This window comes from Corvus hawaiiensis, chromosome 2 (assembly GCF_020740725.1).
Source record: "Corvus hawaiiensis isolate bCorHaw1 chromosome 2, bCorHaw1.pri.cur, whole genome shotgun sequence".
Taxonomy (NCBI): domain Eukaryota; kingdom Metazoa; phylum Chordata; class Aves; order Passeriformes; family Corvidae; genus Corvus; species Corvus hawaiiensis.
In genome coordinates, this window is record NC_063214.1 from 46,401,019 (window position 1) to 46,414,606 (window position 13,588).

The 13,588-nt window shown below is 39.1% G+C and overlaps 1 protein-coding gene across 3 annotated transcripts in view; it reads right to left on the minus strand.

Annotated features, from left to right (window-relative positions):
* The window catches only part of CWF19L2 (CWF19 like cell cycle control factor 2), a 70,979-nt gene that overhangs the window by 27,097 nt on the left and 30,294 nt on the right, over nt 1-13,588 (minus strand). For all 3 annotated transcript variants that reach the window (XM_048294705.1, XM_048294706.1, XM_048294707.1), the window contains one exon: nt 13,435-13,524. In XM_048294705.1, coding sequence (XP_048150662.1) covers nt 13,435-13,524 — 90 coding nt within the window. The remainder of the gene's footprint in view (nt 1-13,434; nt 13,525-13,588) is intronic.

The following is a 13,588-nucleotide window of genomic DNA, read 5'->3' on the forward strand; positions in this document are numbered from 1 at the left end:
TGAGAGAGGAAAGTATCCCACGGGCTTAGAAAGAAGCAAAATTCTTGCTAGCAGCAATATTGTATCCACACTTGTTCTAAACCATACTCACGTGGCCAAGTAGGGATATAAAGTTCTCACAAGAGGACAAGTCAAATCCACACAGCAGACCCTTTACAGTTTTCAGTGAATAATCAACCAAGTAACCACTTCTGAAGGGTCCTGTTTATGTGAACTTCTCAGTCAGGAGCATCTTTCCAATCATTCAGCTCCTTTTACCTGCTGCCTCTATAGAGTTTCCAAAAGGATGCTGACTTCAGGTCTCTCCTTCCCCATACCTCTGTGTTACTGAGACAAGAAAATGGACGAACTTTTCCATTCCCAGTCTCTAACCTCATTGTATACATGACTTCCAAAAAACACAAATCACTAAAAACAACAGTCATTACAATAGCAGTACTTCAAGAACTGCAAAGAACAGTAAATGCCAGATTCTTATATCAACTTACAACCATCTAGATCCTTTCAAAGACACCCATCCCAAAATTTGTCTTCACTAAAATTCTTAATACAGGCACTTCAGAAAAGATGCCATTGAAGTGCAGCCTGCTATTTTCCCAAAAGTTAATGGAACTCACAAGGTGTTCTACATGTCAGACTTTCTTCGCCTTTGAAGAAGGGCTCTAAAATGTTAGATCCAACATTTGCACTTTCTTTTTTCTTCCCATTTCTGCATACTAATGCACTAACACACAAGCAGTAGGAGAGTATCTTCTGGATCTGAACCATGGAACGAGTTAGGACAGGGACAGGGAATGGAGAGGGGAGCAGTTGATATAATACATACTGAATTCTTTGAGTCAGAACCCTACAGCTGGCAAGGTTTTGTTTGCTTTATGATGGTTTGAGGTTTTTTCTCACTAATTTCCAAGAGTCTTGACACAAGGCATGTAATACTGACCATAATGTATTTAGATATAATATTTCAGAGGAAAAAAAAAAAAGGCAAAAAATTAGAGTAATTTTTAGCTCTAGAATACAAAGTACAAAAAACCAGAAGTGATCCTTCAAAGAGAAATTAAAGGAAGCAGATAAAAGGATAAAATAATTATGGACAGTATGAAGACTAATGTGAAGCCATGTTAGAGACTAACAGCAAATGCATACTAGGAACCAAGATGAATCCAATGGATGCAAGCCAAACATGATTATTCAGAAGATTAAAGATGTTATTAGAGGTAAAGACATCCTTCAGAACTCAAAACCCTATCTAAATAGAACTGACTTAAAAACACAGCATAACAACAGACGGTTAATTGTATTAATGCAAAAAAAATTGATTTTTAGGAGGATCTTACCAACAATAACTAGTAAAGCTATTTCTAAACACATCAGAAGCAAAAAGCTTTCTGGTAGAAAAAGATGCTCAAGTGGTTACAGCATTATCAGAAGGTGATATTTGAATAATAAATTAATTAATTGTATTTTATTCAACAACACTTTTTGAAAGAAAAAAGAAAAAAAACCTAGAATAAACTTTAGAAATCATCTTTAAACCGAAATATCAGTAAAAGGAGCTTTTTAAGCAAGCTGCCATGAAGTAATGATTTTCACTAGAGCTTCCAAAAAAGAATTCCAATATGTAATGTCCACATCTTTTAGCACATACTATATCCCTTAAATAGGTCTCAGTACAAAAATAATGGAAAGTGACCAATACAATAAAAGGCTTTAAAATGTGCCAAAGGCTGATTCTGGGAATTCTGGGGCAATGTATCTAACATCTATAATGGAAAAGTTCACACAAGTATATTAAGAACCAGAACTCCTCTACACTTTAACAATTACACCATACTGAGAAAGAGCCTTTGCAGGAAAAATCCACAACTCACAGAAGTAACAGACTTTTTCAAAGGAGTGTGGATAGCAATCTAACTGCAAGAATTACTTAATGTTCTCTTTCTATCTATTGATATTTTCTTTACACTTGCATTTCCGTGAATATATGACATGGTATATGGTAACACAATGTGGTCATTGTGATGTAATAAATACTCATTAGTAATTATGATCAGATAAATAATACTTCTATTAAGTACAACATGGGTTTAAAAACATATATTACAGTCCTTTAAATATGATACCTATTGTTAAATGTTACAGTTGAAACTGGAGAAGAGGCTCAGTCACTATCCCTGAATCTTGTGATGATTGCTAAACAAACAATGTAGTTTACAGTCTGAAATGAAGAAAAGAAGTATGTATTTCCAGAATGAGAGAGGAATTGTTTGTTGCCATTAATTAAGGAACATGAATTTTTACTTCAGGCCAATTAAATATGCAAAGTACACAGTTGTTCTCACCAAATGTACAAACCACTATATAGCAATTAACATCCAACTGAACAAAACAAGCAGACAAGTCTGGTTTTGAAAGATAAAGCTTTAAATTAAATACATAAATAAATAACTAAGATGCAGCTCCGAAAGAGATTTTTGAACTCTCCAGAGATTATCCCTGTTCCAGAATCCAGCAGGTGGAAGTGGAAATCCTCTGCCACACGAAGTGCACAGCATAATCTGAGGAACAGACAGTGGAGCAGGTGAACAAATGGAGTAATCATCTGGCCATCATGGCCAAGTATCTGAGATAAGATCTACTCCATTAGAACTGTTTTTCAATGCTAATAGCTAAAGGGAATAAAATATATTTTAACAGTCAGTGCATTGTGGGGTAGGGAACAACTAGAGCTAGGAAAGAACAATTTTTTTTTTTAATTACTGAGCCAACAAAAAGCTGGATGCTGCATGCACTGAAAGCTGTCTGCAAGTGTTTACTGAGAGCTCCATTCAAGTGGTACAAGCGCAGTGTAATGAAGGAATAGCAAAGCTCAGGAACAGTCTTCAGCAAGGAACACGCCTTGCTAGCTTTGTCAAATCAGATGCTGCATTAAGCATGCCACCTGTTTCCTTTCTCCTACAGTCTTTGGCAAAGTTGGAAATGCTTTGAATATTGTCTTATTCCTCTATTGGAAAAATCTGTCCTTACGTTACAGTATCAGTAAGTGTCTAAAAGATATCTAGCACTTCTCAGAGTGCTAGGCTCAGCTATTTCTTCCACCCACTGTCTCCCTTTCTCTTCCATTGCTCCTTCTTCTCCCATTCCAGTTACCCCCCTCTTAGGTTCTCAGGTTGCACTCACATATAATCACCAGTTACCAGAAGGATGAATAAATCCCATCTAGAAAGAGCATGGGCTCCTTCAGTGCTGGCTATTCCTAAGGGCATCATGTCTCATATTTAGGAGTCACTGTATTCCCAACTTGGAGTGCCCAGGTAACAGGTTTCAAAGTATCTAAGCTCCCCTTCAGACTCTGAGATTTGTTGTGAATAATGGCACTGTAACCTTCAACATAATGCTTATAAAAATCAGTAGGTTAACCATTCTCTATAGCAAGACTGAGGTTTGGATCTCACAGGAAGATGAAATTAAAATGGTCAGAGGTCTGTCATAGCAGTCCATTGTATACATGTTGTATCTTTGACTGGGGTTTCTTACAGCAGAAAAAAGATAAGACTAAGAGAATCAGCAGCATGAGGAAGGAAAGCAAAAGCAAACTTCTAAAAACTAGGTTAAAAATTTAGTATTTTGACAAAGACTTCATAAATATATTAATGAGTCACTATTACATGTTCAAAAGGTGCTAACATAGTAATGGGATTTTACAAAGGTTTTACAAGATCAGAAAGTTGGTCTGCCATAATTAGGCCCCTTGTGTTTAACAGTGAAGAGAAGCATTAGAAAATCTAATGCAGGCTGCAACACAGACATGAACTATTCTATAGAAGAGAATCTTTATCAGGTAATGCTTGGTTTGTATGTAAAGCATGAGACTAAAAAAGCCCCAAAAGCTCCAAACCCTGGAAAAGGATTAGGTCTCTATCCTTTCTTTCTGCCAGTCAGTGAGTGACACCGGTTAGTAACACAAAATGTACAAAACTTCATTTGTTCTTATTGATATAAAGTCAGTTGCCCTTTAAATTCAGCAATTCTTTGTTCTTATATTACAAAAAGGTTATTTTGGCTAGACTATTTTTACTCAGAATAAGCAACCTGGTCTTCTTATTAATCTCCTCTTTACAACTAATGCCTCCGATCAGCCCTGCATGCAAAAATCTTTCTATTTCCAGTCAGTACTTATTTTCCTAGAGCATCTTTAAGATAGGGTGATCGGAATATCATCTCTTCAGTAGAATGGACACACACAAATCTAAAGTCAAATTCAGTAAGAGTCATACTGCCAGCCTGTGGAAGTAAAACTGGAACTAGTAATGTATAACTTACAGCAGCCTGTAATGTGTCTGTCCAGGGACACACTTAGTAATGGGGAAAACTAAAGCAATTAAGTCTAACTTTAAAATAATACTGGATATCAGAAAGCCACTGTGTTGGGTTGACCCTGAGTTGATGGACAGTCTTTAAGACCAATTACGCTTCTCACAATTTACATATTTAAACCGCACCGAAAGGCGGGACTTGCCTTTTTGGTCGGAGCTCGCCTGCTGGAAGGTGGGGGGGCTCCGAGCCTCCCGGCCCCGCTGGGCCGGGCCGGGGCCACTGCCCCTTTCCCCCTTTCCCATCGCTGCGGCACGGACCCTGGGTCACTGAGGGGGACTGTCCCAGAGCCGCAGGCAGCTAAAACCAGCCATGGACTGCCACAGCTAAACCCATCCAGCGCGGCTTCTGGGGACAGGCGGGTCCCTCTCCTCTCCATGCGGAGCCGGCGGAGCCAGCGGGAGCCGGCAGAGCCTCCTGTCTGCAGCCAGCACACTCCGTGCTGAACTGAAGAGGACACCACGCAGCCAGCAGCACAGAGGGAGCGAGGCTTTCCCCACCGTAAAGCCCGAACAAGAACACCCTTCAACATGGCGGCTTCAGAGTCAGAGAGAAAGAGAAGTGAGTCACGTGGGACGGAGCTGAGCATGGCGACAGGAGAAAAGAGGGCGGTGCCGCGATTCTGGCGCGCAGCTTAAAAGAAACCTTCTTGCATGCCGTGGTAAGAAACTGTAATACCACAAACTGTTTGTCTCTTTAATCCATTTGAAGAACATGGGGGGGGGGGGGTGGAGAATCAACGTGTGCCTATGAAGTTTGTGAAGAGTGCCTATGCCAGGCTATATAGAAGTAGTAAGAGGCTGTTAGAGACTTGTGGCGAAGAAAAGCCTCTGTGTGCAGGCCAAAATAACTTATCCTTAAAAAGATGAATAACCCTATGTGATGGCCCATGTTCTGTAGTGTGAAAGAACTGTGAAATTCTTCATGGGAGAGATGTTCTACACATAGCAGACTGTTTGTTTCCGGGCGGGTCTGCTATTTGTGGCAGTTTGGGAACCACGTGCAACTGAAGGAAAACCCTTTTTTTCCTTAAGCATAAGAGAGAGACTTTTCAAGAACTGCAACACTGACTAACATCCCATGTTCTGTTATCCCTTGTGTGAGCTGGATAAAAGGAGAGAAGTGCTGGAAAGAGGGGGGGGGGGGGGGGGGGGGGGGGGGAATTTACTTTAATTTTGTTTTGTTGTTTTCTCTTTACTTTTAATTCTGTTAGTAATAAAGCTCTTTCATTGTACTGCAACTGTTTAAGGTTTGTGCCTGCTTTGCTTTTCTCCTAATTCTTATCTCACAGAAGGAAAATAAATAAATAATGAATATTTTGAATCAAAACCACTACATTTAATTGGTGTTTCTGCCCGGTTTCAAACTCAACCCGCTACATTTATGGTGGAGAATGCGGGCAATTAATGAGCGCTGTGAGATGAAGACTAATTAGGAGAAAATAATAAGCAAAGCAAGTAGAAAGTTATAAAATTAAGTAGAATAATAGAAGAAATTTGCTTTGTAGTAGTGGTAAAAATTCTAGGGGTGGAGGTTTATGTAATTTGTTTTCTTTTAGCTCTGGTTTTGCTATTTTAAGTAACTTTTGGATATGTAAATTTTGAGAAGCGAGGGGTGGAATGTGTTGGGTTGACCCTGAGTTGATGGACAGTCTTTAAGACCAATTACGCTTCTCACAATTTACATATTTAAACCGCACCGAAAGGCGGGACTTCCCCTTTTGGTCGGAGCTCGCCTGCTGGAAGGTGGGGGGGCTCCGAGCCTCCCGGCCCCGCTGGGCCGGGCCGGGGCCACTGCCCCTTTCCCCCTTTCCCATCGCTGCGGCACGGACCCTGGGTCACTGAGGGGGACTGTCCCAGAGCCGCAGGCAGCTAAAACCAGCCATGGACTGCTCACAGCTAAACCCATCCAGCGCGGCTTCTGGGGACAGGCGGGTCCCTCTCCTCTCCATGCGGAGCCGGCGGAGCCAGCGGGAGCCGGCAGAGCCTCCTGTCTGCAGCCAGCACACTCCGTGCTGAACTGAAGAGGACACCACGCAGCCAGCAGCACAGAGGGAGCGAGGCTTTCCCCACCGTAAAGCCCGAACAAGAACACCCTTCAACATGGCGGCGTCAGAGTCAGAGAGAAAGAGAAGTGAGTCACGTGGGACGGAGCTGAGCATGGCGACGGGAGAAAAGAGGGCGGTGCCGCGATTCTGGCGCGCAGCTTAAAAGAAACCTTCTTGCATGCCGTGGTAAGAAACTGTAATACCACAAACTGTTTGTCTCTTTAATCCATTTGAAGAACATGGGGGGGGGGGGGTGGAGAATCAACGTGTGCCTATGAAGTTTGTGAAGAGTGCCTATGCCAGGCTATATAGAAGCAGTGAGAGGCTGTTAGAGACTTGTGGCGAAGAAAAGCCTCTGTGTGCAGGCCAAAATAACTTATCCTTAAAAAGATGAATAACCCCATGTGATGGCCCATGTTCTGTAGTGTGAAAGAACTGTGAAATTCTTCATGGGAGAGATGTTCTACACACAGCAGACTGTTTGTTTCCGGGCGGGTCTGCTATTGGTGGCAGTTTGGGAACCACGTGCAACTGAAGGAAAACCCTTTTTTTCCTTAAGCATAAGAGAGAGACTTTTCAAGAACTACAACACTGACTAACATCCCATGTTCTGTTATCCCTTGTGTGAGCTGGATAAAAGGAGAGAAGTGCTGGAAAGAGGGGGGGGGGGGGGGGGGAATTTACTTTAATTTTGTTTTGTTGTTTTCTCTTTACTTTTAATTCTGTTAGTAATAAAGCTCTTTCATTGTACTGCAACTGTTTAAGGTTTGTGGCCTGCTTTGCTTTTCTCCTAATTCTTATCTCACAGAAGGAAAATAAATAAATAATGAATATTTTGAATCAAAACCACTACATTTAATTGGTGTTTCTGCCCGGTTTCAAACTCAACCCGCTACAGCCACATAGCTTTGAAAATACAACTTTAAAAAAAGCTCTAAAGGTTCAGTTTGATACTCTAAATTATTAGCTATGCTTTGAAATGGTTAGCCTCATCAATGAGCCACTGTAGGTATGAGATGTAAGAAAACTTGTAAAAAATGTAATGGCTTGTTTTTACAGCAAGAACATCTGACACAAAACATATATACTCACACCATAAGAAAAGAAAGTATTGCAGCATGTTGGTTCTTAAGTCCACAAATCTCCATTTCATCTTATCAACTGATTTAACACAGTGAAAGGGTAAATACAGCAGTAAAAATATGTAGAAATTTAACACAGTGTTAGGAGAAAAACAGAGCCAGAAAAAAGGGCCCCATCAGTTACAAGTGCTGCATGGCACTCGGATAGGGCTTTTGTCTCTGGTGTCAAAGCATACTTCAAAGTTTTTGTATTCTCAGTTTGAAATTTAAGACATTTTAGCCATTCTGCCCTTTTATACTTTTTACATGTACTGAAATGATAAGATATTTACATCATTTAGTTACTGCTACAATTTCTCCAATATGTTTTAATTGCAAAAGCCAATTTCCTATAAATTACATTCAGGAAAATAAACCACTTTGTCTTAATATGTTTTTGTCTTAAATAATTGCATAATCCTCTCTTACTGACATCAACAAGAGTGTTCAGGAAACACACTAATCAATAACTGCATACACCTACTATTTCTTAAAAGTATGTACTAATGATATGAAAGCTGTTCTGCAAAAGTATACCCCCTTCATTATTCCGTGTTCTGCTCAGAGCAAGTCAACTCTGTATGGAAAACACAAACTTTTTCTGGAGAAAGGATGGCACAGCCATCTTGCAGATAAGATTCAAGTGTGATGGAACAGCAGGAATCAGAAATTATGATGAGCTGAAAACATCTGAGAGTAAAAGGCCATGAGCCATCTGTTGCTGTATCTTCCTACCATCTGAGGTTCCAAATAAAATCTGAGATTTTTATTGTGCATTTAGTGAGGATCATTAATCCCCAGCTTTCTAGTTTTTATACAAGTATCTCAGCTATACCTTTCTGCAAAGCAATTTTAAATAATTTTTAAAGGATTCTTTATATATGGTAAGTCTATAAGCATTACTACAGCTGTATTTAGGTTCTGCATTAGTTAAGTCAGAATGAAAGTTATGAAAATATATTACAGGTAAATTTTGACAACCAAATATTTTCATTGCAGAAAAATATCTGTGTTTATAGTCTCAATTCCCAAACCTAAAATTAAACATCCTGGCACACCTGCAATTTTGAATGTTAATTTTCAGGGTGATTTGGCTTTTGCTTTTTTGTGTTTGTTTAGCAATGGTTTGGTTTCCTTTTAAATAAAAAAAACCCAGACATCAGAAGCATTGATTATTTTCCTTCTTTTTTTCACTTCCTACTCTGAAGTACTCATCACTGTCTAAATTTTACATGCATACACACATATACACAAACACACATGTATACACACACCCCACCTTACTGAGATAACTGTCTCTTCCTCCAAGGAATCACTGTCATTTTTAAGCTATTTGTGAACAGATCAATCTTGAAAACATATGAAAAATAAACATACATTCTTGTTCTCCCCATTATCATTACTAGAACCAATAGAATATTATTTCAGGTTTGTTCCACATCTGATTCCTCTCAGCTACTTACTCCTACTGGTTTACTTGTCTCAGGATACTAACTGTGCTGCAAATTGTTTCTCTGGATAAAGATCCAGCATGTTCTGTCCTTTCTCTCCTGATGCAGAACGATACACAATGGGATGCAATGGATGCAATTTTATAGAATCATAAATGCTAAGGGTTTGGAAGGGACCTTAAAGATCATCTAGTCTCAACTCCGCTGCCATGGGCAGGGACACCTTCCACTAGACCAGGGTTGCTCAAGGCCCTGTCCAACCTGGCCTTGAACACTGCCAGGATTGGGGCATCCACAACCTCCCTGAGCAACCTGTTCACCACTCTCCCAGTATAAAAATTCTTCCTAATATCTAACCTAAATTTCACCTCTTTCAATTTGTACCCATTACTCCTTGTCCTACCGCTACAGTTCCTAACAAAAAGTCCCTCTCTGGCTTCCCTATAGGCCCACTTCAGATAAGTAGGACTTGAGATTTAAGCCAAGCTGTTTTATTCAGTTTCTTTCCTGAAAAACAGTGTTAGTTCTTCAAAAAGAATTTTAAAAATATTATTTATACTGAGCTAGTTTCCATAGAATTCCCCCTCAGTCTGGAGTCTAATGCATCTCAGGAATCCAAAGTAAACATCAGACCTTCAATACATCAAAATTTGTGTTCAGATAGGAGGCGCTGGAAACATAATCATCCTTATTTTTTATACTAAATAAGAATAATTAAATAAATAAATAAAATTAAATAAATAAATAAAAATAGAAGAAGCATTTGAAGTATATGGAGCTCTTAATACTATGAGGGTTTTCACTAAAAGATGAGCCCTACGTATGCCATAGGACTCACTAAATTAACTTCTCCTTGCACTATAAATCTTCTCCATCTGAGATGCACAAGCAATGGACTAAAGTCTGTTACTCTTACAGATGCAACAGGTACCCTAAGAAAGGTTTTCTCCTTTAAAGCAGCATCATGTCAGCCATATATCTACTGTAAAGTGAAACACTGTGCCTGCCAAAATTCAAGTCTTACTCTACGGATGTCTTCTATGCCTAAGAGGCTTCACAGAAGCACTGAACACTCTTCAGTAGAAAAACATTCATACTAGACCAAAGGCTGATGGATTTCCACAGAAAATTCAGTTATTCAAATGGAGATTTTTGATGATGAAATAACTCGTATTTTGCCTACATATTCTCAAATGCATAACAGAAAAGCCTGTAGCTGTTTCTATTTTTCAGAACTCTCTTCTTTTAAATACTCAGTGACAGTATATCCTACCATGTTATTTTGCTTAAAGTACCACCTTCCAGCTCTCATTCAATGTTGTATTGATTTTCTCTTTCAAATGCAATTCATCATTATTGAAAACCGTCTCTAGCATTTGCTCAGCAGAGACTACTTTCTGTTTCCTGCATACTAATTAAGTCCTAGAGAATACAGAAACAGGCTTAGGGCTGAGAAGCTTTTCTTCTAAGCCATTCCTCATTTGGGATTGAAAACCGTTTTAAAAGATGCATACTCTTATACTTTATTTATCTACCAGCATGTTGTTGGACTACATGTTCACGGAAAGTCCCTTCCAAAGGATATATTCTATATTCTGCCTCTTCCTCATTTCAACTTTTACCTTCCAATTTTTGTACTAGCAAAACCTGCTGTAAATTATGTCCCTCAAAGGAGTGCCAATGTTCCAGATATAGTTTGTTAAATAAAAATACTGAATAAAAGTATAAATTATGTCAGTTGTGGCTGTTACTGTCAATGGCAGAGGTGACACCGTCATAACCAATGTAATAAAATCTAGAGTTGTGTAGCACTTTCAGAACAGAAATATAAACTGTATTTAAGAGTAAACTATGAACACATGGAAGTTGTCTTCTAAATGCCGAAGTCTCCAATTTTCTGCTGTCTCCCTACATTCAATAGGCATCATTCTCATCACCTATCTCAACTCAGAAACCCTATGGTACAGCAGCCTTCTCTTTACACAGTTTCACTAGGACTCAAAGTGCAGCCTTGCTTTCTCAAAATGCCCATGACAAATTAGACAATAAGCATCTGAAAATAAGCACCTTTTCATTCTATCCCAAATGAAATCAAAAGGTTTTTGATTTCCACAGACATTGAAGGTTGCCTCCTGCTCAAAGACAAAACAAGCACAATCTACATTTTAATTCATCCTTTTAAAAGGATCTTTGCATGTGCATTCATTGTAGTTGTACACATGTGACTCAAATATTTAAGTACAATACCCATTAAGACTCCAAATTCCATTAATAGATAATTTAACTACATTCATACTAAAATTTATAGGGTTATATACTTAAGGCAGCCTGCAGTGAACAACAGAGGGGCTCTGCCCAAGGTGAGACTTGGTGAAGTATATCAGCTGAGAAACATAAGGTTTCTACACGTCAAAACATCAGTTTTTCAAAACTATACTTCAAAACCACATTTTTGGGATTGCTTGGGGTAGAATTCTTGTCTAAGTAAAAAAAAAACCTACAGAACTAGTCACTAAGTCACACTGCAAAAGCTGTATTTGCCACTACTCTCACTTAGAAACAAAATAAAATTATTTAAAATTAAACTAGGATTTAAGCTAGCACTTTATAGTCTCTTCAGTCTGTATTTTCTTGATCACTTTAAGGCAGAATAAGCCAGCACCACTATCAAAAGAATTGATCCTGTCCTCTGTACAAACCCCAGCCATTCACAGACCCCCTTATACCACTCAGTCACACTGGGAACAGAACTGGGAAATTGATCCATGTCCAATTAATTAAGAAAAAAAACTTCCTAGGGAGATGCATTCAAAATTGCCTTCACTGCTTCCTGATTTATCTCCCCAGCTCTCCCAAAAAAAATTAAAATAAGGCAAAGACACGTTTTAGGACCTCCCAGCATGACACTGGCCATGCTGCTCTGCAGAAGCAGAGACAGACCTGCCTGAAACAAAATACTTCATGTTTGTTACTGGCAGTGGAGGCAAAGCTCTCAAACTTCGGGATCAACAGGACATCCATCCGGAAAACCATTTCTGTGGAAACTGCTTCAGGTACCTCCCTTGCAATACACTTGGCTGAAGTGGCTGAGGCTGTCGCTTGGGTGGTCTATGCCACAGGAAGGCTGAGTCATACAGAGTCAAACACGCCTGCACAAACCAGCTTCCCTTGTCTTATGAGATGGTTTCTGAACATCTGGGCTGTTGAGACACAGTGTGGCATAGCTGGCCCTTGATACACAGGAGTGCCAAACACATCCTGCTTCTGTCCCAGTAGTTCAAAACCAATTCAAAGCTGTAAAACCAGTAAGACTACCCTGGCATCACAAAGACAGGGCTTAGTCAGCTCTGCTGGATGGCTGACACTCAAACACCATGTAATACAGGCTAGAAGAAGCTACAAAAGAGGCACAGGCAAGGCATATTCATAAGTACTTACATTTGGTACTTTTGCAATGACTACATGCTGTTGGTTGTAAAAATGGTTTAATTAAAAATGAAGATAAAAATCAGAATATGGTTAAGACCAAGGCTGACCAAAATTGTTATTCATAACCCAGCTTCTCAGGAGTAAGTGTCCACCCACAACACGCTCTTTACTTCCCAATTTTAAAATCTGAATGGATTTTTCCTGTGTAATTACACAATTCCAATCTGATTTATTCGGGGTTTTTTTTACATATACAAAAAACATGCCAAAGAACTGCACTGCAATGAAGCAGAGTCTACCTACACAGAGCTTTTGTAATTTTAAATTCTTGTGAATTCAAGGTGTGAGACTTTAGTACTATTGTCACAAGGCAGCCAGCAAGAGGCCACACATTATCTTCCAGTTCAGTTTATATTTTAAAGATTGGAGAAATACTAGTCAGTGTATGAGGTCTGACATGAAGCCTTTTTGGAAAAAAAAAAAAGTTAGTGGCTTTTCAAACTCAACTCACTAGCAGCTGAATTTTCAGTGTAGAATTGGTGTCAAATTGAAGAATTTTAGTTTTTGCCTAAAAGTTTCCCCTCCATCATGAGGACAGAGCTCATAACTTAAGATATTAACCCTGTTTCCTTACATAACAGTGTTGGTATGGAAGAAGCTTTCTTACACTTCTTAAATACCACCCTTCAAAAGGAATAGCATTTGAAGTGCCAGCTTCTTCAGAGACAGCAAAATTATGTAACAGCCAGCACACAGGAGTTTCATTTTTAATGGAAGATATATATCCTTGCTGAGAAAATACTATGAGTAAAAAAAATCCTGTTGAATTTGCTAAAGTACAATGGAGAAAGTTTTGTTTACCAACAAAAAGTGCAACTCAGTTTGGACAGTTACTCACCTGAAGTCACGCCTTCTAATTTTCCTAAGTACATTTGATGTTCTCTAAATCAGCTGCTACCTGTATCATACCATTGTGTTAGTGCAAAGAAAAGAAAAATATTTTTCCACTTACCTCTCTGCCAGCCTTTGCTGGAATCTGTCCTTGAGTTTCTCTCAACTTGCGAGCATTGTCAAGTTCTGCTTGAAGCTCTGAAGCTAAATCCTTCAAAGAAAGTGATAGTTAAACTAATGGAGTACTATCTTAAACTTTTAAGAGACTTTTATAT